At 59.1% G+C, this 26,641-nt stretch overlaps 1 protein-coding gene and 1 long non-coding RNA gene across 2 annotated transcripts in view; one reads left to right on the top strand and one right to left on the bottom strand.

Annotated features, from left to right (window-relative positions):
• The window catches only part of RAB7A (RAB7A, member RAS oncogene family), a 42,652-nt gene extending 33,698 nt beyond the window's left edge, over positions 1 to 8,954 (top strand). The window contains exons 3-6 of the mRNA XM_065934029.1: positions 863 to 989; positions 5,144 to 5,362; positions 6,643 to 6,771; positions 8,310 to 8,954. Of these exons, the coding sequence (XP_065790101.1) occupies positions 863 to 989; positions 5,144 to 5,362; positions 6,643 to 6,771; positions 8,310 to 8,405 (571 nt within the window). The 3' untranslated portion in view covers positions 8,406 to 8,954. The remainder of the gene's footprint in view (positions 1 to 862; positions 990 to 5,143; positions 5,363 to 6,642; positions 6,772 to 8,309) is intronic.
• Positions 8,955 to 14,060: 5,106 nt separating this feature from the next.
• Positions 14,061 to 26,205, bottom strand: LOC136166964 (uncharacterized). The gene is made up of 2 exons (XR_010663031.1): positions 25,960 to 26,205; positions 14,061 to 14,557 (listed from the first exon to the last, which is right to left on the bottom strand). It is a non-coding gene; the product is annotated as an uncharacterized lncRNA (long non-coding RNA).
• Between the last annotated feature and the right edge of the window lie 436 nt (positions 26,206 to 26,641).

Genomic DNA, 26,641 nt, shown 5'->3' with positions numbered 1-26,641 from the left:
CTTGCTCCAATCCCTCCTCCTCACCGTCAGCACTGAAAGTGCTGCTCTCCGACCTGTTCCCCAGACTCGCCTGCTGACAGACTTCCTGGCATCTTCCGCTGGACATTCGGGCGCAGGTGGCCGGGCGGGGAGCACTGCCCTGGGCTGTCCTCCCAGGTCCTCTGCCAGTGAAGCAAGTGTTTTCCTTGGTGGACAGGAAGGTGTTACTCAGCTGGGCGCTTGCTGAGTTCTCTTACTGAAACAACTCTGGGGAGCCTGCTTTGGTGGGTTCCGATTTGGCGGAATATTGGTGCTTTTTTTGCTTCAGATTTTAAACTCGGTTTGGGCTTCCCTCATAGCTCAGTCAGTAAAGAATCTGCCTGCAATGCAGGAGACCCGGGTTGGATTCCTGGGTTGGGAAGATCCCCTGGAGAAGGAAATGGCAACCCCACTCCAGTGTTCTTGCCTGGAGAATCCCATGGACAGAGGGCTGCAGTCCATGGGGTCCCAAGAGTTGGACACGACTTAGTGACTAAACCAACAGCAGCAGATTGGCTGGCTGGTGTGAATGTGTGCTGGGAGCCAGTGGCTTCCTCTGACCATTACTCTCTTGGACTGAATAACCACCACTAAACAGAGAGACCCAGGACGGCAGAGAGACTTCTGAACGAGTGGGGGATCTTACTGCTGGAGCTTCTCTTAGGAGGAGGGCGTTTGTTGGGCTCTGTCCGTGTCCGTCACTTGGTGAACTGGAGGCTGCCCCCCGTTGGGAGGGGCCCGCCCTGTTCTGCAGGACAGACGGTCCTTCCAGACTGCGCGCGCCAGAGGCAGTGTGCAGTGCCGTCCTGCCTGACTTACACTTGTGGTTTTTCTCCAATTTCAGAGTCGGGAAGACCTCACTCATGAACCAGTATGTGAACAAGAAGTTCAGTAACCAGTACAAAGCCACAATAGGGGCAGACTTCCTGACGAAGGAGGTGATGGTGGACGACAGGCTGGTGACCATGCAGGTGAGCGCCTCCCCTCCGCCGGCCCGGCCTGCTCGTGTGGTCTGGGCGCCGGCCTCTGCCCTGGCGCCGCCCTCCCTTTGGTCAGGCCTCACGGTTATGTTCACGGGCAGTCTCCTTCCAGTGGCCTGCCGGATACAGCCTGGGACACCGAGGGCGTCCTCAATACTGCAAGCCACACCAGGAGTTTTCCTTTTATTCCCAAAGTTAGAATTGAACTGGACTTCCGGTTTTGTTGTTGTTTCGGTCTAGTTTTTTTGCTATAAAGTTGGCAGCTTACCGGTTCCAGTCCTGCATCTCCAAAGCGCTAAGTCGTCTCTCTCTCAGCACGCCTGCCTCGTGCTTTAGGCTGAAGAACCCTTGCGTCTCTCCTAGGTTCTCACAGCAGCCATTATAGTGATTTTCCTGGCTTCTCATCTGTGCTCTCCATGGCCCTTTGAGTTGAGTTTTGTTCAGGCAGTCTGGCTTTTTCATGTAGCAGTTCAATCTGATTTCCAGGGCTTCCCTTTCAACACTCGGGGTAAACACGATTCCTTCACTTGGCTCCTTAAGAGGCTGCACGTTCTGGGGCTTCCCTGGCGGTCCAGTGGTTCCAACCACGCGTCCAGTACAGGGGCCTGGGCTTGATCCCTGGGGAGGAGCTAAGCTCCCACCAGCCTCGCGTGCCCTCGCTCAGGACTCTGCCAGCCAGGCCTTTCCGCCCCAGCTTCTGGCATCCTCACGTCGCCAGCTTCCAGCCCAGGTGTTGTGTTCGGAAGCCGCTGCCTCCACAGCAGTTGTGCCCTGTGCTCTGCCCTGAATGCTGTCCTGGGGAGACCACGCCGTGTGTCCTGGCTGACACCCGGCTCGCTGAGACGTCTGGATGGTACGGGCTGCGGCGGGAGCGTCTACCCGTCTTCACCTCGAGCTGCGTCTCGTGCTCCCGGGGCACACGCTGCTCCAGGTGTTGCCGATGTGGCTGCCGCCCCACCGTGTCAAACACAGCGGCCTGCGGGGGTGGGCAGGCAGGCCTGGTGTCCAGAGGTGCGGGCCTCTGGCTGCACAGTAAGCAGGTGGGGGGCTGTGGGGTGCTCTCCAGGTGGCAGAATTGTAACCACTAGATGTTGTGGGGGCCCTTCTGTGACATAAAAGTGTAAAACCACAAGGTGGTACACCGGAAACAAACATGACGTTGTGGTCAGTGAAACCTCAGTCTGTGTGTGTGACGAAAGTTTGCGTAAGCCAAGCTTGAGAGAGAAGATTTCCATATAACAGGAGAGAGAAGCGGAAGCTGCTGATAAGCTCAGGCTCCTGCGGCGGGCGGTGGTTTGTGGATTTACAGCAGGGATGGCATTCTGTCAGTCTTCAGGACGAGACGTGGCCTGCACGGGGCGGGCTGCGGAGCTGAGGCCCCGTTGGACACACAGACACGCAGGGCTCCTGGGGCCTGGGCGGGCTGTGGAAACAGGACCCCAGGCCTCAGCCCCCAGAAGGGGTGATGCTGGCCTGTGCGGTGCACCTGGGGCTCTGCTGCCCCGCCCCTGGTGGGGGACACCCCGTCTCTGCTCCACGGGGCACAGAGAGCTCTGTCTGCAGGATCTGACATAACCCTCTGTCACTCCTAGCGAAGACAAAGGTAAGCCCACCCTGTCGGGAGATGCACAACTTCCCGACAGATGAGCCCTTGAGGGAGTAGTGAGGAGACGGGAGGCTTCTGGACAAGGGCTAGAGACTGAGGAAGATAGACCTGAGAGGTGGGTGTGTGGGAGGCTTAGAAAACGCAGACAGACTGCACAGGTAAACCTCAGGTTACACCCAGCGGGGGAAACCGTGAACTTCAGCACTGAGCCGAGCAAATCCCTTCAAGGAAAACTGGAGTGCCAGAAGCCAGAATCCTTAACACGTGGGGAGAGAAGACGGGTACGGGTGCAGGAGCAGCAAGCGGACAGGTGAGTTCTCAGCTTTGCGGCGCGGCCGGGGGCTGCATCCGGGTCCTGGGCTCAGGTGTTGCCTGAAGACCCCCGTGTCCTGGCACAGACAGACAGCCGTGCTTCTCGTAGCCATGAGGGCTTGCAGAAGGGAGGCACAGCCTCTCCCAGCTCGGGGCCAGTCTGATGAAGCCCCACAAGCTCAGATCTTAAGAGTTTCCTGAAGTTGGTGCCCCCGCCGAGAACCCAGGGCACCGAACAGTCTGGAAAGAGTGCAAAAGAAAATGTGGTCCTCGGGTTGGAACAGAGGCTGCGCTGAGGCTTCTGCGGCCAGCGTAAAAGGCTGGAAGTAAATGAAAACACCATCTCCGGACAAAGGCATCCTCATTCCAGGTCTGGAGGAATCCTCCCGTTTCTCTGGGCCTCCAGCAGCACGCTGAAGAGAGATGATTCAGAGAAGGCAGCACAGCAAGGACCAGCGGGAACCTCCCTGGCAGCTCGAGCGGTTTTGTTTTGAAAGAAATGAAGCATCCTATGTGTCTGCAGAGAAGCAGCTAAGCAGGTGGCATGGGTCAGTAGGGTTGCTGAGGGTGAAACACGGCAACCCAGAATTAGAAGTTAGAGTGTTGGCAGATGGGATACAGCAGACGCGGGCTGAGAGGGAGAGTGAGGGGAAGGGGAGCAGGTAGAAGCAGGACTGGGTGAGCAGCTCCGACTTTTCATTGCCTCGGAAGAGCAGGCAGATCAGAGATGCGTACTTGCTAGGAAGTTTCCACAGCAGGTGTGGTACCAGTCCACAGATTCAGGGAAGCCCACATCCCAAGAGGGGTAAATTAAGAAGACTGGAAAAACCACGTTGAAGGAAGCAACTGTTCGAGACAAACGTGAAAGCAGCCAGAGGAACAAGAAGGACCAGGAAGCGCAGCGGCGAGGCTGCGCGCGGCTGCGGCTTGTTCTCCGGGCGGGCTGCTCTGCCCCCGGGTGCCTGGCTGCGAGGAGGAGGGCGCGCCTCCCTCCACTCCCGTGCAGAGAGCCTCAGAGGCGCACTCCAGGCAGGAGCGGAAGGCCCGCGCTGCGACTGCAGCTTGCTGGTGTGACGGGTCCCCCAGTGCGGCCCTGCGCCCCAGGTTGTCCTCGTGTGGGCTCGCTGCCTCTGGGCAGACATCGGCCCGGTTTTGTGCAGGAGGCCATCCGTGCGGCCCCGGCAGGTTGGCGTGTTCCGCGAGTGCTGCGGGTCTCAGGAGACCAGGTCGGCTGCACGGAGTCTGGGCCGCCTCCTGCAGAGGCTGCTTCATTAGATGAGACGGGTGGCTCAGTCTGCACTCCATGTTGACCTAAAACCCAGGCCCTTGAGTCCCAGCCGGTGCTGTGGACATCGTTTTTACTTGGGCTGTGAGGATGGTTCAGATTCTCGTGCTGTTCTGAAGCGAAGTGCTTTCCTGCAGACAGACAGACAGAGGGTCCAGCAGGTGGCGACTGCTGTCAGCAGAGGTAACCGCGTGCCTTCTGCCCCGGCACGGGTGCCTGTCCCGGGAACACTGGCTGTCCCTCCCGGCGACTCAGGGCCCTGCTGGGGTCTGGGGCATCGAGGAGGTGTGCCCTGCATCCTGGCCTGACAGAGAAGTGCATGATGGGAAGCTCTGAGAGCTGAGTACCGCTGTGCCCTTGGTCAGCACCTCCCCTCTGTGCTGAGTCCTCACTGCCTTTCCCTTCACTTCTCTCTCCCTCCCTTTTCCCTCCTCACACAGTACTTCTGTTTTGTCTCTTGAGATATAATAAAAATGTTTTTTTTTTTTTTTAAGGTAAATGTTATATACAGTAAGATACTTAAATGTAAACAAATGTACAATTTGGGAGTTCCCTGCTGGCCTAGTAGTAAGGATTTGTGCTCTCACTGCTGAGGGCCCAGGTTCAGTCCCTGGCTGGGGAACTAAAATCCTGCAAGCCCCACGGTGTAGCCAAATAAACAAAAGTAAACGTAGACTGAACAGATGATCCCCTGCGGGAAGTTCTGAGAGTACGGAACTCCTAGGGTTACGGCGCAGCTTTTCCGTACGTGCCTCCCCGTGTGACGCTTCACCCACAGTTTGGAGCGTCTCCGGGCTTCGGGCGCGTGCACTCAGCTGCCGGCGGTCAGGGTGCTCCGCGCCCTCCCTGAGCCCTGAGGTGCTCATCTTGGGGTGGCCCTGGTATCCCCCGCACTCCCCGTCCTGGGCCGCGCCCCCAGGAGTGACGGTGTGTCTTGGGCAGATCTGGGACACGGCTGGACAGGAGCGGTTCCAGTCCCTGGGCGTGGCCTTCTACAGAGGCGCCGACTGCTGTGTTCTGGTGTTCGACGTGACCGCCCCCAACACGTTCAAGACCCTTGACAGCTGGAGAGACGAGTTTCTCATCCAGGCCAGTCCCCGGGACCCCGAGAACTTCCCCTTTGTCGTGTTGGGAAACAAGATTGATCTCGAAAACAGACAGGTGCGTGCTGGCGACGGTGGGGTCTTTGGTGGGGGCCGCCTTTAAAGGGGACGTGAGGCCCCGGGGACAGCTCCAGTGTTCAGGTTTGACTGGTAAAGAACCACGTGCCCCGAGGATCACCCCATCTTTCTGTCTGCGTGCGACCCCTGCAGGGGCAGAGTACGACTAACAAGGGGGCTCCTGGCTGCCCTTGGGTGGGGCCCGGCTCCCTGGGAGCAGAGCGCGGAGGATGTGCGGGGTCGGAGCGCCCCATGGAGCGGCCCCTGCCAGCCCTCCTGGCTCCTGTCTGGGGTTGACCTCTAGGCCCCGTGGGACCTCGGTCTTCTGGCCTTGTGGCTCTGGGGGTCCACCATCTCCAGGCTGGCTGCCCTTGGGGACTGGGGCCCAGGAGGCCCGTTGAGACCCCCACACCGCTCGCTCGGCTGTGACTTGGGCATGTTGGCACCTCTGCCTCTGACCTTGGAGTAGGGTTTGGTTGCCCTCTGCTGTCGTCCTAGGGCTCCGGGGGCCTCCCCAGATCCCGTGGGTGAGGGCGGTGCTTTGGGCTTTGAGTAAAACTGCTCTGGCTTCCTTTCCAGTAGCATCTCTCTGGGGAATGTAGATCAAGTTTTCTTAAGTATCAGTTCAGTTCAGTTGCTCAGTCGTGTCCGACTCTTTGAGACCCCAAGAATGGCAGCACGCCAGGCCTCCCTGTCCATCACCAACTCCCGGAGTTTACTCAAACTCATGGCCATTGAGTCGGTGATGCCATCCAGCCATCTCATCCTCTGTCGTCCCCTTCTCTTCCTGCCCCCAATCCTTCCCAGCATCAGGGTCTTTTCCAATGAGTCAACTCTTCGCATGAGATGGCCAAAGTATTGGAGTTTCACCTTCAGAATCAGTCCTTCCAATGAACACCCAGGACTCCTTCAGGATGGACTGGTTGGATCTCCTTATAGCTGTGTTTATTTTTGACCAGTCAGCTCTCTCCTAAATGAATTAGTCCTTCTCTCATGCCTGAAAACAGGCTCGGGTGGGGGGTGGGGAGGAGTCAGGAAACAAGAGGGGACTGGGTTGGGGGCTCTGGGGTCTGGGTGTGCAATCAGGCCAGGGGCCCAGGCGGATGCGCTGAGCAGTCACAGGAGGGGCTGCAGACCTGAAGACCGAGTCCTGGGCCGGGGCCGGGGCTGGCGGGCGGCGCCCGGGGGCGGGGCTGGCGCGTGGCGGCGGGGGGCGGCTCCGAGGGGTCCCCTGGTGGGATGCCAGCTCTTCCTGGCACCTGTGCCCTGCCTGTCCTTCAGGTGGCCACCAAGAGGGCACAGGCCTGGTGCTACAGCAAAAACAACATTCCCTACTTCGAGACCAGCGCCAAGGAGGCCATCAACGTGGAGCAGGCCTTCCAGACGATCGCCCGGAATGCACTCAAGCAGGTGGGTGTCTGCAGCCATCGGCGCCTGTGGGGACGGAGCCCCGGCCTGGCCGCCTCGGCCTGCACGTCTCCCTGCGGGCCCTCTGCAGCCAGGGGCGGTGGCGGGCGTTGGGAGAGCGGCCCGTCCCGTCGTCTGAGTCAGCTCCACGGGCACCGAGGCCCCTCGGGAGGGGCTGCCCTGCTTGGCACGCTCCTCCTGTTCGGGGTTCAGCTCCCTCCCCCCCCCAATACCAGGGGTGTCTTGCTGACACGCGCCCGGTGAAGGCCCTTCCGGCCCCGGCGGCAGGGCAGTGGTCGCCCCCTGAGCGCTGGTGCCCCTAGAGCTGGGGTCGTGGGCGTTAGACCGCCTGGCTGTCCCTGGGGACTGTGGTGCCCCTCGGTTCCGGCACCGCGGCGGCGCCCCCGGAGCAGCGCCCACGCTCCGCAGAGGGGCCATGGCCGCACACTCGCCGTGCGCAGAGCTCGGGGTGAGCCGTGTGTGGCGGGCCTTCCTCAGCGCCTGTGGCCGCGGTGGAGAGCCTCCCTCTGCTGGAGCCCGCCCCCCGCGTCGGGGCGCCTCTGCAGTCTGCGTGCTCCCTCCGCGGGCCGTCCCGGTCCCACTGCCTCTGCCCTCACTGGCTGGCTGTCTGCTTGGCCGTGTGTGGTTCGTTATCCATTTAAACTAAGGCTTGTACTCACGGTGCAACTTCTTCCTCCTCCATCCTCTCCCACCTCCCCCCCCCCCAAATAAATGAGCCTTCCCGAGGTTTGACTGAACCGCACAATGTCTGTCAGCAGCAGGCATCTGACAGACTCCACAGACCGTGTGGCTCAACGACACACTTTCATTTTCTGTTGGCTTCGGGGCCACAAGTCCTCAATCTAGGGGCCAGCGAACCCGGTCTCTGCTGAGGCCTCCGTAAGACAGAAAGCAGATGAGCGCTGCTCAGGGCGGGGAGCAGCGGGCGGGATAGGCCGCTGCCGCTGGAGCCGGCTCGCCTCCCGGGGCGGGAAGGGCCTGATGGCTGAGCTGTGAGCGGAGCAGGCCGCAGGCGCGCGCCCCTCAGGGAGAGAGCGCCTCTCAATACGGGCAGTCCTGGGCGTGGCCAGCACTTGTGATTGGAGCGGGTTCCCTGGGGGACCGTGTCTAAGGGACAGGTGAATTTTCTTCCCTAGGAAGCAGGAAGCTGCCCCTCGCTGGGAACATGTTAATGCAGCCCGCGTCCCCGTGAAGTGACCCCAGTCCCTGTCCCGTGGGCCCCACAGTGAGGGAGTTGTCCCGGGCAGGCCCTGCGTGTGCAGCCGTGGGGGCGCGCTCTCCTGAAGGCCCGGAAGAGACGGCAACACACCTGGGTCCAGAGAGAGGCGCGCAGGGCGAGCTCGCGGAGGGCGAGGGCCGGGGCCCCAGACCGAGGCTTTGTCGGGCTGGCAGAAGCCGCCAAAGCGGGCGCCTGCGGGCAGAGGGCGACAGCCTGTTGCTCGTCACCCATCCTGCCCACCCGGCCCCTCCGCTGCGGGGTTCGCCCCCGGCCCGGGGTCATCGCCTCTCTCCCTGCCCAGGAAACCGAGGTGGAGCTGTACAACGAGTTCCCCGAGCCCATCAAACTGGACAAGAACGACCGCACCAAGCCCGCGGGCGAGAGCTGCAGCTGCTGAGGGGGCGGGCGAGCGGAGCGCGGAGCCCTCACGACCGAGAACACACGCAGGCCTTCTTCCACGAGCCCCCCTCTCCACACAGACAGTCATCTCTCACCCCGCTGCCCGGAGAGCCCAGCACACCGCCGACCCCCGCACACGCCCGACAGACCCGCCGCCCGCCCCCGGGCTCCACGGCAGCAGGGCCGGCGGCAGACCCCCGCCTGGGGTGGAGTCTGCGTGGGAAGCTTCTTCCTTTTGTCCACTGGAGAGAGAACTGTTTACAGTTAATCTGTGTCTAATTAGTTCTGATTTTTTTAACCGTCTTGTGGTCTTTTTACCCCCCTCCTGTGAAGGCCGCCGCGTGGGAAGGCTGGTGCCCTGTTCCATCACAGGCTCACGCCCAGTCTGATCAGGCTGAGTTTTGTATGTATCTGTTAATGCTTGTTACTTTTAACTAATCAGATCTTTTTACAGTATCCATTTATTATGTAATGCTTCGTAGAAAAGAATCTTATAGTACATGTTAATATATGCAACCAATTAAAATGTATAAATCAGTGTAAGAAATTCTTGGGTTATGTGTTTAAGTCCTGTGATGCAGGCGTAGACAGGGCTGAACCTGGTCTGGATCTCAGCTTGTTCAGCACCTCAAGAGTTGAAGTCCAGCAGGAGGCAGTATTCTGTACAGTAGACAGGAGAATCATGTACGCCTTTTATCAAAGACTTCAGAGCCAAACAGCTTTGCATCTCTCCAGGGGAAACTGTCCCTTTCCCTTCTGTGTACCAATTTTCCAAGAGGTGATTTCCATAATACTTTGGTGTGTGCAATGGAGAAACAGCTGTTTCACAAAACTCTCATTTTCCCTTTTTTTCTTTCCTGCTCCACACTTTAAAACTCCTGTTAGATTAGCATCCACGTCCAAGAGGGAGAGGAGGCCGTCCCAGACCTGTCCTAGCGACGGTACCTTTGTTCTGGAAGGCACTCCTCTCGGGGTGTGGCGTCCTCGGCGAGCACACCTTCCCCCGCCCCCCGCTCCCCAGAGTAGCCCCCCGCCCCCCGCCCCCGCACTGGAGCCTGCTTCGCAGGGCCTGCGTCCCAGGGTGTGGGCCAAGTTCTGTAAAGAGACGAACGTGATGCCAATAAAATGTACCAAGAACAAAGACCGTCTGTCTTCGCCCCGTCTTTTCCTCCAGGCCTGGGCTCAGGGGCGGCCCTGCAGCTGGTCGCCCTCTCGGCAGTTCCTCTCGAGCGGCACCGTGGCACGTCTGCGGGCCTCCCCCCATCCAGCCCCTCAGCACGGCCCCGGAGTGTGCCGCCGGTGTTTTTGATCACAGTGGGGGGGACCCCGGCTGGAGAGCGCGCTGTCTGTGCAGAGGCGGGCCGTGGCGGCCTTCGGGGTTGCTGCGGTTTAACCCGCGTGGTCGCTGACATGCGGCCTCTGCGTGGTCCTGGATTTCTGACTCTTGACAGGACAGGAGGGTCGGGCAGCAGGGCCCACGTTCCAGCACAGATGAGCCGCCCTGGGATGGCAGATGCCGCGAGGACCAGTGTCAGAAACGGCCACGTGTCGGTCCCTGGGAGGCTGGCGGCTAGCAGACCGCGCCTTGGGCGCTGCCCCCCGCGGTTTGCTTCCTCCGGCCGCTCTGGGCTCACACCCCGGACGCCCAGGACCACGACGGCTCCGCGCGCTCTGGCCCTGCCTCCTGCGCCGGGCGTGGGGGGCACGGTGCGGGCCGCGGTGAGTGGACCCTGAGTGGTGCTCACTTCACAAACCAGGCTGTAGCCCTCTGGTGCTGACCGTGAACAAGACAGGGAAACGGACTTTGCCCTCAGACCTCAACCTCCAAAAGCCAATGATTATTCTTACAGTGACCTGCCTTGTTTTCAAAATACATGTTTAATAGTGCTATAACCATGTATGTATTAAAGTCACCTTTACACAGAATAAAAAGGTAAGCCAAACATAGAAACTATTTGCAAATCATGTATCTTACGGAGACCTTGCATCTACAGTATGAAAAATAATAACTATTATGACTCAATAGTAAGAAAACAAAATGGGCAAAAGACTAGAATTAATATAAACATTTTATCAAAACATTCAAACTGTTTTCTAAGAATTAGAAAATGTTCTCAAAATTGTTAGTCACTAGGAAAATGTCAATTAAAACCGTGATGGATGCTCCCTGCGGCAGCGCATGCACTAAAACCGTGATGGAGGAACTTGACCCCCTGGTTGTCCAGTGGAGGGAGTCTGCCATCCAGTATAGGGGGTGTGGGTTCAATGCCCGCTCTGGGAACTGAGACCCTACGTGCGTCCAGGGAAGTAACCCCATGCGCTGCAACTGCTGAGCCCGCACGCCACAACTCAGACCCGATGCAGCCCGATAAATATGTAATAAACACAGAGGAGTTTCACTACACATGGACCAGGGTCACTATAATACAAAAAAGACGATACCAAGCATTGTGAGGACTTCGGGAAAGTGGAACCTCCCCACAGTACTGGTGGGAATGAAAATAGTATAATCCCTGCTGGAAAAATCCGCCAATTTCTTAAGAAGCTAAACATATGCTTAGCATATGACCCAACAACTTCACGCCTGTGAATCTAAGAGAAATAAAATCATACCCGCTCAAACCCTCCTCCTACGCCAGTGCTCTTGGCAGCATTGTTCATAACAGGTGAAATACGGAAGCAAAGAATTGGACACAACTGAGCAAGTCACCTGAACTGATGGAAGCAACTCCACCGGCAAATGGATACACAAGTGTGGGATCACACAAGTGTCGGTGCAGTGGATGTACTGTGCAGAAACAATAAACTGATGAGCAACACGGACGGGCCTCAGCCTCAGCAGAGGAGGAGGACGCAGAGCATTACACACCGTGTGATTTCATGTGCAATGTTCAGAACAGACACATTTAAACAAGTCAGACCTGCGGGGACCTGGGGCTGAGTGGGGTGAGGGCGGGTTCCTGGCATCAGACAGGCTCAGTGGAGTTGTGTGGAGTGATGAAAGCATTGTTAGAGTGGACCACGGTGACTGCATAGCTCTATAAACTCACCAACTTATTTTAAATAACAAATGTATTGGATCAAAAGTTTCTTCAATGAAGTTATTATCTCGGAAAAATAAGTGTGAAGAGCCATAGAGAAAGTCTGTTTACTCAGATAATGTTAGATGGTGGACCACGCTTACAACATGGCTCATTCTGCATGCTCCCACACAGGCCCGCCGTGCCCTGGAATGAGCTTGAAAATAACTTTGTGGCCCTGAACCCAACCACAGCCAGTCAATTTTAAATCAGATTTGACTTTGAACTGACCTTGACTCAGACCTCAGTTTCCTCTCCTCACTGACAAATCATCCTAAGCATGGTCCCCTTGAAATGACCTTGAACCTGACCCTGTTACATTCCACCTTTCAAGCCCACCGTGACAGCTTCCTCCCCAGCCTGGGACTCCCCCATCCCAACGTCCGTCAGCCCAGCGTCATCTTGTGCGCCGCACACTCGCAGCCACGCTCACCTGGATTTGGTTTGTCCACAGAAAGAAGCAGGTGGAGGCTGAACCCCACTAGTACAGTGTATTTTCCCGCAGTCCTCACAAGACTGCACGTGCTCTTGAGAGAAGCAAGTTGGTTCCAACAAGGAGTAAGATGTGCTTTTGAAGGGAATGGGATGTGGAGCATTTGCCCTAATGCAAATTCTTGTCTGTCATACTCCTTAGATCCTTTGAATTTGCTCTGTCTCCCAGTGAGGATGTGAACTGAGACGCGTGTGTGGTGGTGTGTCTGCATTCATCTCAGTTCCAACCAACGAGAGGAAGTTCCGTTTGAGAAACAGCAGTGATTTGTTGCAGGGATACTGACCCTGACACTGCCTGGCCTTGAAATGACTGTCACTCACCCACTGTGACCACGTCTTGTCCTGATTTTAGGTTGACTTCATACTTAACCTCAAACCAGAACTTGACCTTGAACCTGACCTTGAGCCTGACCTTGATCCAGTCTCTCCCCCTGTGAATGAGTGTGTTCCACATGCATTGCCCTAATTTTGCCCATGACCTGAACATGTGGCATCTAGAGAAACAGAAACAAAACAGTAAAAACCCAAGTTCACAGACGCGGCGAACACGCCGGGAGCCAGAGTCCGCGTGTGCGGTGAGCACGGTGGGTGAAGGGTCAGAAGGTTACGAAGGCCTTTACAAAGTCAGTCCTGGGGAGGTCACGTACAGCCCGGTGACTGGTTCATAAATCTGCATCAAGTCACTGGGAGAGTAGACCTTAACATTCTCATCACAGAGACTTCAGTGGACGTGACGATGGGTGGTGATCATTTCACAGTACAGACAAGATCGAGTCATGATGGCCCAAAGCTCACAGCATGTTACCTGAGGGAAAAACTCCATCTAAACCTTGTGCATTATACAAAAGTTAACTCCAAATGAATCAGAACCTGTAAAACTATAACTATAAAACTATGGAACTTCTCAAAAAAAACAGAAAAATTCTCAAGCCCTAAGCCTTGGTGAAGAACTCTTAAACATGCCTCCAACACCATATTCTATAAAAGGAAAAAAAAATCAATAAATTGGACTCCATCAAAATGCAAAGCTTTTTCTCTGGAGAAGCGATGTTTAAGAGGATGAAAGGACCAACCACAGAGCGGCTCCCAGTAGCCCTGGCGTCCAGTGTTCACCGGGGCTCCGTAGTGACCGATGACGGCCCCCAGAGCACCCTGGGCTCCGTGTCAGGGGGGGGCCTGGCCTGACGAGCTGACGGCCGAGCGCAGGGGCTGGGGGCCAGGGGAGGCCCCCTCACGCTGGTCGTCCGCCCAGGAGAGCTGCCGGCGTGCACCCTCACAAAACTCACAACGGGACCCGGCGAGACCCTCGCCCCGGCCCCGGCCCACGCTGCCGGACCTGCCCCGCCAGCCTCCAGCGCCCTCACCCCGTGTGGCCGCCCCCACCCTAACCAGAGACACGCCTGGCACGGGCGACGTGGGGCGCCTCCTGCAGACCGCGGGCGAAGCCAGGCCTCTCTCGGGCAAGGCCACATCCTCTCCCACAGACCCGGGGGTTCACTCGTTTGAAGGGGTGATTCGCGGTTGAGAAGAGCGTCCGGGAACTTGTCTGGAAACTAGGGGGCGAGGAAGCACTCGGCGTTCGTCTCCAGACTGGACGCGCTGGTGACCCCAGGCCCCAGACTGGAGTTGCACGCGCCCCGCCTCCGGCCAGCCGCGCTCACCGCAGACCTGCCCCCGGTCCTGACCGGCCAGAGCCAGGCTCATAGTGTCCGTGCTGCGCTCTCATCTGCCCTGAATCCGGGGTTTTTTGTCCATGGACAGACGCCGTGGTTTGTCCAAGTCTGAAGGTCAAGGGCGGATCCTGACAGCAGCCAAGGGCCTCTAGTCAGCCCTGAGCGGGCTTTTCCCGGTGCCGGGCTTGTCCCTACACTCACCGCCAGCAGATGGATAAGGCATGCAGTTATTCCCGCCCTGGACTGTCTGTTTAATATCCTGGGCACAGTGTAATACACTGCACCCTTGAAGCTGCCTGTCCATCTTTATTTCAAAAATCTGAACATGGGGCCAGCATGTACTTAAGTTCAGTGTCTGATGGTGCAATTTAAACGTGAATAAAATAGTACACACACACCCAAAAAGTACACAGTTCAGCAGTTTTAGGATCCTCAGAGTGTTGTGTAACCACAAACACTAATTCTAGACCATTCCCATCACTCCCTCACTCCCCACTTCATCATGTTTAAGTAGAAAATCGCATGCAGAAATATGGTCAAAAAGATTTTTTTTTCCTGCTTAATGTATGTGGAACCCAAACATCAAAGTGATGAACATAAACCAAGCTGGTGCAGATGATTTTCAAGGCTTGATTAGGATCAGTTCAGTTCAGTTCAGTTGCTCAGCCGTGTCCAACTCTTTGCAACCCCATGGACTGCAGCACGCCAGGCCTCCCTGTCCATCACCAACTCCCGGAGCTTACCCAAACTCATGTCCATTGAGTCAGTGACGCCATCCAACCATCTCCTCCTCTGTCGTCCCCTTCTCCTGCCCTCCATCTTTCCCAGCATCAGGGTCTTTTCCTATGAGTCAGCTCTTCTTATCAGGTGGCCAAAGTATTGGAGTTTCAGTGTCAGCATCAGTCCTTCCAATGAATATTCAGGACACTTGATTAGGATACTTTGAGTGTATCTGCTATCTCCCACATGGTATAAACACTGATAGTTCTCAGCGTCTCGATTTGATTGCTATCAACTTCAACTGATGCATCCAACCCTGGAGCATCGTGCAGCGAGAACCTCCAGCAGGAAGCCTTGCAAACCGCCTCTGACACAGTCACCGCACTTGGTCCGTACACTGCACAAAGCTCTCCCTGCGCTTCAGCTGTGTTTTTACCTTCACTTTCACTTCACTTTCACTTTCACTGTGCTGAAAATGTTGCTTATTTCCCCTCCCATCTTCAATACTAAAATGGCTGCACAAAAATTCACCAATTTTGAATTTTTAAAAACGCATCCTGATAGAACAGCTGTCACCATACAACGGAATAAAATCATTTCAAATGAAGTGGAAGAGAATTGAGTGCTGCCAGAGCTATCTTACAGAAAGAAACGGACGAACATTTTGGCCAACCCAGCGCAACGCTGCGGTCATCAACACAGCGACAGTACTGGCAGAGAACGGAAGTATGCCCGCCCGTGTGGTTACCCGCGCTAGACCAAGGGAGGGAGGCCACAGTGGGGGAAAGCGGCCTCTGCAAGAAACGCCACTGGCAAAACCGGACAGCTGTATGTAAAAAAAGAAATCGGAAGCTTCTCTAACGACACATACAGACATACACGCAAAACGGATTCAAGACCTGAATGTAAGCTGGTGCAGCCACCGTGGAAGCAGTATAGGAGTTGCTGAGGAAACTAAAAGCACAGCTACTGTTAATACACGACCCAGCAAGCCCGCTCCTGGGCACATGTGTCCAAACAGGAGTGTGACTCAGAAAGACGCATCCCTGCGTTCAGCGCAGCGCTGTTCGCAGCGGCCAAGGGAAGGACACGACCTGAACGATCACCGGCAGACGGATAAAGAAGGTGTGATGGGGCTTCCCCGGCGCTCCAGTGGTTGAGCATCCACCCGCCGACGCAGGGACACAGTTTCTATCCCTGGCCCAGGAACAAAGATCCCACACACTGCGGAGTAACCGGCTCACGCGCCACAATCCCTGAAGCCTGGGTGCCTACAGCGTCTGCTCCGCCACAAGAGAAGCCCCCGCAATGAGAAGCCTCAACTTGCCCCAAGTAGAGAAGCCTGCACGGCAGCAAAGACCCAGCACAACGAAAACTCAGGACGAACTTAAACAATTTTTAAAAAACTGAGGATCTCAACGACGCACTAGCTCTCCTGACCACCACCCCTAGCTGCTACCCCTACTTGTACTTCTTGGGTCCACTGCCCCTACATGCATCCCACCAGAATTTTCAAATGTGCCAAGTCCAGTTCTCCAGCGGCTCCTACTTGCGGCCCCAGCGCATGTGCCTGCCTTCTCCCCGCATGCGCCTGCTCAGGCGGGCCGAGAAGCGTGTGGCTGGAAGCCGGTGCTGCCGGAGCCCTGGAGTGCCTGGAGCTGATGTGGCTGCCCTGCCTGGCTTCCCTCCGACCACTGGGTTTACCCGCATCCGGAAGAGACGCGAGCGTCAGCTCAGTCCCTGTTGCCGGGAACGCGTCACTTTGCTGGAGCTCCACGGGAAGGAGCCAGCGCTGGAATGCCGTCCCCCACTCAGGGTCCCGCCTAGTCCGTGGGTTAACGGTGAATCCAGGGAGGAGGAGGGGCGAGGGGTGTAATAAAGCCCCAGCTTTAGGGGAGCAAAGGCCCACCGACCGAGGTGGGGTCTGCACGGGGAGCCAGCACGGCTGTCAGCCCTCTCTCCCCAGTCACGCCTCCACCCGGAAGGGCTGTTTGGGGGTCATCTTGTCCCGGGGCTGCGGAGGAGCACGGAGCTGGCTTCACCCCCCACTCCAGGTCCCTTTGGGGATGAGAGAACCCTCCAGCACTGACATCCGCTCAGGTTACCCTGGGCATCACCTGAGTCCTATGAGGGGATCCCTTCTCTGCCTGTTTTCCCGGAAAAAGGAAACTGCTAGAGCATACTGAAAGGCCTATACACTGTGGCCAAGTGGAATTTATTCCTAGAATGCAATACACAACATTTATAGGGTGAAGATGAAAACCCAATGTGATCATCTCAAATGATGCAGAAAAAGCATTCCAAAAAATTCAACTATGAGGTTTCTGCAGGGGCTTCCCTGGAGGCCCAGTGATTAGGACTCCCGTGTCTCCACCGCAGGGCCACCCGGTTGGAGAACCAAGATTCCATCCCCGGTTGGGCAGCTAAGATCCTGCCTGCCCACTGGGGCAGTGAAAAATGTAATGAATTACATAAATAAAATTTAAAAAATAAGCCAAACTCACAGAACAGACTGGATGTTGCCACAGGTGGAGGATGGGGGGGGGGTGACATGGGTGAAGGGTCAAAAGGCACAGGCTTCCAGGTCCTGGGACTGCAACGCTCATGATGGTGACGGGGGTTCATCACGCCCAATTAACTGCGTCTTGCAAAGCTGCTGACGCCGCTGAACCAAGCCGGTTTACCTGCCGCGGAGCGAGCCACACTCCACTGAGACGCCTGAGACGCCGAGGTTTGGGGGTTTATTCACAAGGCAGCCAAGCAAGGAGGCAGGAGAAGGAACCTCCCGGCCGGCAAGCGGCTGGGGCATGAAGGGATCAGGAGTGAGAAGCAGGGCGAGGTGGCGGGGGAGGCGGGCGCATCCCGTCCCGTCGCGGGTCTGCGCAGGTGGAACCAGGCCCCGGCATCTGCGGCTTCAAAAGGCCACCCTGTGCTGGCCCAGGTGGGGGGCCGTGGTCCCACGGCTCAGCTCACACCAGGTGCGGTGGAAGCCGAGTTCCTGGAGGACAGCTTGGGCAGACGTGTTGTTTAGGCTCCGAGCTGTGTGGAGGACACGCGACTCTTTATGCAGCAACGATTAAAATGAGCCTGAGGCGTCAAGGCAGGTTACAGGTGAAACGGATTTAACTACAGACTCCATCCAGTTTCACAATGAGGGTAGGTCTTAAAAAGTCCTCATCAGGAAGAAAACAAAATCCTGGAAGTGTGTACGGTGACGGACTGTGCTATTTCACAGTACCTACAAACATTCAAGTACATGGTACACTGGAGGGCTTCCCAGGCACCTCAGCGCTCAAGGACCCGCCTGCCACTGCAGGAGACGCAGGTTCGATCCCTGGGTCGGGAAGATCCCCTGGAGGAAGGCATGGCAACCCACTCCAGTATTCTGGCCTGGGGAATCCCATGCCAGAGGAGCCTGGCGGGGTGCAGTCCCTGGGGTCACAAAGAGTCAGACACGACTTAGCAACTAAACGACAAACGTTTAAAGCTCAAGAGATTACATACTAAGCAAGATCATTTTCCTCCTTGTCTTTGGAGCATTGAGCCTGCCTTCCGCCCAGTGTCGCAGCAGGGGCTGCTCCCAGTTGCCCCCTTGTGGGCCCACCAGGCCTTGCAAACCACCTCATTGACTGGTATTTTCTACCTGGTCAAGTAGGCCTGTAAGTTTGTGGGCCCTGGGATAGATACAATTGGTGCTTTTGTCTATGGTTTTCTCGTGGGGTTATTTGGTATCCTGGGACGAAATGAATAGAGAAGCATCCAGACAGAGGAATGGGGAGCGGGGACAAGGAGGCACAGAGGTGTCGGAGTGGGGACCCGCGTGAGCACGCAGCTCTGGCAGCTCAACATCAAGTGAGTCTGTGACGCCCTGGTCCCCGGGGGCCACACTCCCCACGGGTGCTGGGGGCACGGACTCCCGCCCGACCACGGTCAGCAGGTGCCCACTGCACATCCTTGAAGGCAGCACCAGGGACGGTCGTGAGGCCGGATGAGAGGTCCCTGCTGGAGTGGCAGCAGGTCAGGTGGGCGCGAGCTGTCACCTGGCCAGAGGCCCGGACAAGCCAGCCTCCAGGTGGGCCAGCCTCCACTGAGGCTGCGGACATTATGTATGTCTGTGCGTAGAGGGGAGGGCTGTCTTGCGAGAACACCAGCTGCTGTGGGCATCTACACGTGCACGTGCGTGTCTGCGTGTGTGTAGGCGGCAGGGATGTCTCCTGGCCGGGAGGAGAGCGGCCCAGGCTGCTCTGAGACCCCAGGGCCCGGAGACCGCGGTGGGGGCCGGCGGGACGGCGCCCTCGGCGGCTGCCCCAGGGCGGGGTGTCTCCACGGACCCTCACCGCAGAGCCGCCCCAGAGCGGCCCTGCAGAAGCGACCGCCCCCGAGGGTCTAGATCGCCGGCTCTGGGTCAGTGCCTTTGCCAAAGCTGCTCCCTCAGCGGCCTCGCGAGCCCGCGTCGCCCGGGAGGCCCCCAGGCCCTTCCCCGGGCTGGCACCGCTCAGGGTGCGCGCGCTCGCGCGCCGCGCCGCGGGAGGCGCGCGCGGTCTCCATGGAGACGGGCGCGGGGGCGCGCGCCCAACGCCCGCCGGCGGTCAGGTTGGGAGGCGCGCGCGGTCTCCATGGAGACGGCCGCGGGGGCGCGCGCCCAACGCCCGCCGGCGGCCCGCGGCCCAGACCTCCGGCATTGCTGGACGAGGGCGGGCGGGCACGACAGGGCCGGGGACACTCGGGGAAAACGTGGAGGCTGGGCGCCCGCTCCCGCGCCCCGGGGCAGAGACGAGCGTCCCCACCCTGGGGACCTTCCCCTCTGTACCCAGAGGCCTCCGCCGCCCGACCGGCCGCGGCCGCGGTCCTTTCCGGGGGTGAAGACTGTCCTTGCCGAGAAGCCCCGGTGCCCACACGGAAGGCTGCCCCCAAGTCCTCGGAGCCCCTTCCCGGGGCTCAGGCCACACGCGTCCCGTTGGAAATGCTCCTTCCTCCGCTTGAGCCCGCTGCTGGCCCCTCGCAGGCCTGGGGGGGGGGTGTGTGGCGGGGGCATGCCGTCTCGCTCTGCGGTCTCCAGACCAGCAGTCAGCGCTGGGCCGAGCGGAGGCCACACCTCCCAGCTCCTGCCAGTCAGGGGGCTCTCCTCGCCCGTTCACACAGCTGTTTACTGCGCACCTACTGTGTGCCGCCTACTGGGGGCCAGACAAGCAGGAGCCGGGTGGGGACGAGAGACAGGCTATAAATGCAGAAGCTGCAGTAGTGACAAGTGCTTTGAAGAAAAAACCTGAAAACGTCAAAGACGGTGGGCGGCGTATGGTCCTACTCTTCAGATAGGGTGCTCAGGGAGGGCTTCCTGGATGAGGTGGCATTCACCCGATTGGCAAGAAGGGGAGGCGAAGGAGGGCTCCGCAGCACAAAAGCCCCAAGTGGAGCGGCGGGTGGGGACACGGTGCAGGGCCCGACAGCAGGGCAGCACGCTTGGATTTTATTCTGAGTGCGGTGGGAACAGCCTGAGGGTTTAAGTTTAAGGAGGGATGGGCAGAATCTGATGGGGTCCAGTGGGGGGCTCTGAGAAAACGGTGGCTTCTGTGAAGATCTGGCCACAGGGAGACCCACTCGGAGGATTTCTCGGTCTTCTGTGGCTGGTTTGCCTGGCAGACAGGTCCAGGGTGAGCTCAGAGGCCAGGAGACAGCTCGGGCTCTCGCCCAGGTCCCCTCCCAATGTTCCCAGGCTCTGGGGCCTGCCCCGGACAGCCTTCTCACCCAGACAAGGCGGGCACATGGCCAACGTCCGTCCTCATCCAGGGGCCTGGCCTGGCCTCCCCATCCCTTCCCCATCCCCAGCTAACTGGCCAGATGAGAGGTCAGGAAGGGCAAGAGCACTGGACTGGGAATCAGACTTGGAACACAACCCAGAAGCCCTGGGTGGGCTTGGCCCCTTCTCTGCACCTTGCACCTCAGCCTGGTCCCAAGGGGGTCCCTTCCCCTGAACCCGTCGAGGACGCTCCCAAAGCATTCAGGGGGCCGCCTCCTTCAAGAAGCAGTGGCTGATGAGAAGGGAGGAGCGGAGGGGAGCTCAGTTTTGGAGAGCTGTGTATGTCAGGCTCTCGAATTAGGAGGAGGTGTTGTCTGGTGCGCTTTGCTGGCCTCCTCATTTTCACAAGTGGGTCCCCATGCACCCCTCTTCTGAAATAGCAGTTAAAGCCCCTTCTAGAGTCTCATATTGAAGGCTACACAAGACAGAGGGGCCTTGAGGGCAGATGTTAAAGCAGAAGATAATTTAGCTAGAGAAAACTTAACAGGAGAAGGAATTGGGATGACTAGGCTTGAAGGAGCTGGGGTGGGACGCGGGCTGTGGCAGGGAGGCCGGGTGAGCCGGGGATATAAAGTCGAAGAGGTCAGTAGGGCCGGGATGCTGTGGCTGGTGGGGGGGCCCTGAGTGGGAGAGCAAGAAGCTCCCAGCACTCTCTTCAAAGGCCTCTGGGGGTGGGGGAGGAAGCGGGGGGGTGGTGGTGGGCAGGAGGAGGGGCACCCCCAGAAAGCAGCAGTTAGGGAGCTTTCAGGGGTGGCTGGGGTTGGTTCTAGACCAGGAAAGAAAGTCAGGACCCCCAGGACTGGGCAAGCCCAATGACCTGAGATGGGCTTCGGTGAGGCTGGCAGGCCCTCGTGCTAACCCTAAGCCCGCCCGGCTTTGACTCCCATTTCATTCATTCAACAAATATTTATTGAGGGCCTACTATGTGTCAGGTCGTGTGCAGCGTGGCTTGAGAGCATCCCTGCTCTCGTGGGGGTGACAGGCACACGACAGGACAATCTCGGAGAGTGATTAATGGTATAAAACCAAGTGCTACTGCGGGGCGGGGGTGGTGCCGCTCCTTGAAATGAGGTAAATAGCAAAGGCTGTGTTATCTTCCCCGGCTGGGGGGACCTTGACGGTAGGGTGACCCTGGAAGATGATTTCTCTGCTTGTCAGGCTCTGCCCTGGCCCCAGCACCCCTCCCAGAACAGTGTCTGGACGCGACCTTGCCCCAGCCCCTTGGCCTCGATCCCTGCGTGGGCCAGCTCGCCCCCCGGGACACCCTGCCGGAGGGAGGAGCGAGGCAAATGGGCAAGGGGCCAGCCTCTCCGGGGCCGCCCTGTCCATGAAACACGGCTAGAAGGCCAGTCAGCACCACTGACCCCGAGCCTGCCCCCCTCTGCCAGGCAGCGATCCCCCTGCAGGGGAGGCCCCTCGGGGAGGCGGGGGCCAGCCTCTCCTGGGCCGCCCTGTCCATGAAACACGGCTCGAAGGCCAGTCAGCGCCACTGTCCCCCGAGCCTGCCCCCCTCTGCCAGGCAGCGATCCCCCTGCAGGGGAGGCCCCTCGAGTAGGTGGGGGCCAGCCTCTCCTGGGCCTCCCTGTCCATGAAACACGGCTAGAAGGCCAGTCAGCACCACTGACCCCCGAGCCTGCCCACCCCTCCCTGCCCCTGGCCGGGCAGAGATCCCCGCAGGGGAGGCCCCTTGGGGAGGCAGGGCTGTGGCTGTTTCAGAAGAAAGAAAAGGAGGTGGGGGGCATAGCCTGGCTGTGAAGGGGAAGGACGCCAGGCCATCCAAGCCCCCGAAAGGCTGAATTCGATGGGGGAGCCAGGAAGGGCCGAGGAGGTAGCCAGGTCACCAGGGGTGGCCAGATGGCTGCGCCTGAAATGTGGGGCGGGGAGGCACACACGCAGGCCAGGCCGGGTGGACTCACAAGGCCCGGGACGGGTGCTCACGGGGACATGGGTTGGAGGGGCGCACGCTTGGAAGCCTGCCGGGTCACAGGGCAACACTTAAGTGGATTTGTAAGAGTGAATCTGGCAGCTCATTCTGGGCTGCTGAACAAGACAGTCAGGGAAACATCAGTAACTGCCCGGCCTGCCCCGAGGGCATGACAGGACGGGGCTGGCGGGGGGGGGGGGGGGGGGGTGCTGAGGCTGCTGAGCGCTGCCCGCCCCCCCTACCCCGTACACGGACCCGTGTCCAGAGCCCGAGACACGCCGCCGTAGTTTTCACTTCACACAGCCTTGTTCCTCCAGTCGGGTTTTCTACCACGAATAACTTCACTAAGAAAAAGGGACCCGGCTCTTAAAGGAAAAAAACTCTTAAAGTAAAAGGCCTGGAGAAGGTGGCGTGACCGAGAGGGTCCCCAGCTCTGGCAGAACCGGCCGCGGGAAGCTGGGGGACGCCTCCCAGACACGGCGCCACCTGCCAGGCCCCGCGTCAGCCGTCGGCTCCCAGGGGGAGGGGCTGTCACTTCGTGCTCCCGGTCCTCAGTGCCCCCCCCGGGGAGCCTCCCTCACTGTGACCCCGACACGCAGCGCCCGGCAGCAGGGGGTCCTGCCACGCAGAGTGGCGCCCGTCCCTTCTTTACAGCCTTCTAAGCACAGCTGCATTTTGGGGGTGTCTGCAGCGGGGGGAGCCCCCCAAGGGGAAGCGGGCGGGGGTGGGTGGGCAGCCGGGCCTCGGGGCTCACTCCACTGCCCCTGGGGACAGGGCGTGGTGGCCTCTCGATTCCGAGTCCTGCCTCCTCCAAGCCTCAGCAAGAGCCATCCGCTCTCCACGGGCGGCTCACCCGCCGCTGTGGGGGAGGTGGGAGACCAGAGACCTCCAGAGCACCCCGTTCAGGGCTTCACAATACACATTTGCATCTTAAAGGCGACTTTTCCCCAACCTCACACCTGGTGAATTCCATTTCCCCTTAGATACTAAAAAGCACCTAAGGCCTCTTACTTCCATTTTAAATCCCAAAGCGGGCCCAGGCTGGAGCCAGTCTCGCTGTCTAAAACAGTGTGGGGAGACAGACCCTCCTGCCACCCCCGGAGCCCACGAGGCCTTTCCCACAGGGGCTGCGACCCCTCAGGCCTGTCTTGGCCTCTTGCCCGGGCCCCATCCTAGGCTGTCAGAAACTGTGTGGGGCCGCTCTGTTGGCCCTTTTGTGTATGGACCCCTGCAGAGCCGGCCCAGGGCCCAGGCAGGTGGGTCACACGGGGAGTGCGTGGGGGAGCAGGCGTCCAGGCCAAACCGCGTTTCTGCTGCAGGGCGTGCCCCAGGGAAGCTGGGCCCGTAGGGAACGGGGCCAGTCCAGCTGGGGCTCAGAGGGCCTCCCTTGCCCCCCGACAAATAGGCAGCATAGGGTCAGATAAGGATAAGTGCTATGAGGAAAATAAAGCGGGGCGGCGGGCCTGGAGGCAGCTCTGAATGGATTCTGGAGGAAAAGGGCCAGCCACGTGGCAAGTGCCAAGGCCCCGAGTGGGAGTCCCAGGCGTGGTGGAGCCTCGGGCACAAGGAACAAAAAGGCCAGAGCCAGGGGGTGGGGCGGCTGAGCGGGAAGCAGCCCCTGCTCTCTGCAAGTGTCGGGGAGAGCGGGATTGCAGGAGAAAATAAAAGGCAGAAGAGAGACTTCAGACACCCTGAGGGGAAGGTGGGCGGCTGCCGTCTGCTGCTTGGGAGAGACGTGGGTGTCTCCAGTGTGTGCACGGAATCTGAACCCTTAGGGTCCTAGGCCCTGGGCCAATTGCAGAGGCCCCTTTCCCATTTCGTCATTCTTTCATTGGCCACGGGAGGCCTTCGCCACCTGTCCTGTCCTTACAGGGGTGGCAGGCGGCTCCCCGGGAGTGGGGGGTTTGTGGGCCGCGTGTTCCTGAAGGCGTGGGCCCAGTCCTGTTTCCTCATCTGTGTGTTGCAGTCAGTGGGAAGAAACCACTCCATCCCACCAGCTTCCGGAGCCCAGAGTCGGTGTCCCCGAGCCCCGGGGCCCACTGGACAGGAGAGGCCTCTGGAGTGTGTCCACCGCATCCTCCCGGTGGTCTGGGCTACGCTGCCCGACCTGCACGTGTCCACTCTCTGCTCTGAGTCCTATGTTCCTTCTGGTATGGCCAGGCCTCCCCCCCACCCGCTGGCCCCGGCCACAGAGCCTTTCCCCCACTCCCGCTGACCCCCTTCTCACTGACCAGGTGCTGGACATCAGCCCACTGTTACTCACCCCGCTTCTGCCCCGACCCTGGTCCAATCTGCAGATTTTTTTTTTATATTTATTTTTTTAATTTTTATTTATTTATTTTTATTAGTTGGAGGCTAATTACTTCACAACATTTCAGTGGGTTTTGTCATACATTGACATGAATCAGCCATCAATCTGCAGATTTTTTTAAAAGGGAAATCTGAAATCTGGACTGCATTTTTGTGTGAAATGGCCTGAATTTTTATTTTCACCTTTTTAAATACACTGGGCTGAACAGGCAAAGTCCAGGCAGAGTTCCTGAGAAGTCGGAAGCTGGCCAATCGACTCAAGTTCAACCAGTTTCCTGAGGGGCTGCCCTGAGCAGACAGGTCCTCAGTTCTAGAAAATCTCTCAACTAGCAGGGCCCGGACTGTGCCTGGTCCTCTCCTCTCTGATGGTCCTTCCTCTGTCTCCAGTGGACAGCCGCACTCTCCTGCCAGCCCACACCCTCCTCTTCCGTCTGGTCTGATGTCAGGCCCCGGGGAGAGGGCCCTCACCAGTCTTGCCTGCTGCTGGAACCGGCTCCAGATTCACATTCTCAGCCCATGCCCTGCCCCCACAGGATGAGCTGGTTTCAGTCTGGGGTCCCTCGGGGGCCTCACTCTCTGTTCTCCCTTTGACCTGAGTCCCTCTCACCAGTCACCTGGTTGCCCTGGGCCAGCTGTCTCCCGGGCGCCCCTGCTCCCACTCCACCTCCGTGCACCCTGGTCCACCCTGGGAGGGGACAAGGGCTCTCCCATCTCGCAGCTTCTCGCCCTGCACACAACCGTGCATCTCTGGAACCCGAGGTCTTCGCTCAAGCCCTGTGTGTCTGCAGGCCCCTGACCACTGCTCCCCATTCCCCCCGGACTCAGGGCTCCTGGCCGCTGTGCTGGAAGGGGCTCCAGGAGCCCACGCTGAGACCCATCTTCCTTCTCTCTCCTGCTGGGTGTACTCAGGGCCCCCTTTTGTGGCTCCCAGCCCCTGACCTCCCCCGTCTCCCTGCAAATCCCACCAGCCTCACATTTCCCTGGCTCAAAGTCCTCCTCCCCTGGGGCTTATTATAACCGCAGCTTGTTGGAGAGCACGCGGTGCAGCGCAAGCGCTGTGGCAGGGATGCGCACAGACCTCTGAGGGGCCCCGCGATTCTGCTCTACGCCCCCACTCCGTCCCGCCCGCCCCTCCTCCATGCTTGGGCCTCAGGACACTGCAGGGCGCAGGATCGGGCCTAAATCACTCATCCTAAAAGGGATCCACCCTCCTCCTGGAGCGTCTCCCGGTGTCTCAGCTTTCCCCAAGTGGGGGCTCCTTTGGCTTGGAGAAAGATGGTCCGACGCCTCCTGCTCACCCCCAGTACTGGACCCAGAGGCAGGGCCACCAACTTGCACAAGCTTCCGCCTGGTACCCAGAGAGAGAGGGTCCCCGCTCTCAACTGCACTCCCCACACGAAGTGGGGGTGGTGTGTGTGTGTGTGTGCGCGCAGAGAACAAGGAGCCGCTCCCCTCCCCCATCCTCCTTGGGAAATCCTCCGGGGGCCAGCGCCTCCCCTCGTCCCCGCCGGAGCCGCCTTGTGGCTTTGGGGTAAGGGTAGAAGCTACTCACGCACCATAAAATGGGGGCACTTGTAGCATCCGCGGCGGCGGTGGGGACGCCTAGGGAATGTCCCCAAAGAAGCACCTGCAGTCCTTCCCGCCGCCTCCCGCGTGGTGCCCTGGGCCCTCGAGGCCTAAGGAGGCCTCGGGCGCGCAAAGGAAGGCGCCTGCATCCGCCCTCCCCTCGCACTCAGGCGGAGACCCCCCTCGAAGCGTCCCGGCTCCTTCCACACTGCCCCAGCCGACCGCGCGAGGGCGTGCCCTGTGTTAGTTCGTACAAATTAAAGCCCGTCCAGCGGGCAGGCCCGGGGGCCTCTGGACGCGATCTGGGCTTGGGGGCCCGTGGAGCACTCTTGGCTGTCGGCTGCGGAGCTCCGGGCTGCGGGGCCTCCTTGGGGGCCCGCGCTATTCGGCCTCAAACGGGGTGCCCCCCTCCTCTCGCGCTCCCTCAGCCTAGGGTGCACCCCTCCGTTCCCCTCTAGCGAGCCCTCCCTGGGCGCGGGCCGCATCTCCATCGCGCCACGGGCTCGGGCTCTGTCCGGGGTGCACAGAGACGGGCACAGCGGCGCCGGGGAGGCCGGGTCTGGGAAGCCAGCGGCCGGAGAAGGGGCTTCAAGAAGCACAAGTTGGCGCCGGCCCCGGACCAGGCTGTTGTTGTTCTCAACGTGGTCCGCCGTGGAGCCATAAAAGGGGAGC

Source organism: Muntiacus reevesi, chromosome 4, assembly GCF_963930625.1.
Source record: "Muntiacus reevesi chromosome 4, mMunRee1.1, whole genome shotgun sequence".
Taxonomy (NCBI): Eukaryota; Metazoa; Chordata; class Mammalia; order Artiodactyla; family Cervidae; genus Muntiacus; species Muntiacus reevesi.
This window is presented reverse-complemented; position numbering and strand designations above follow the sequence as displayed.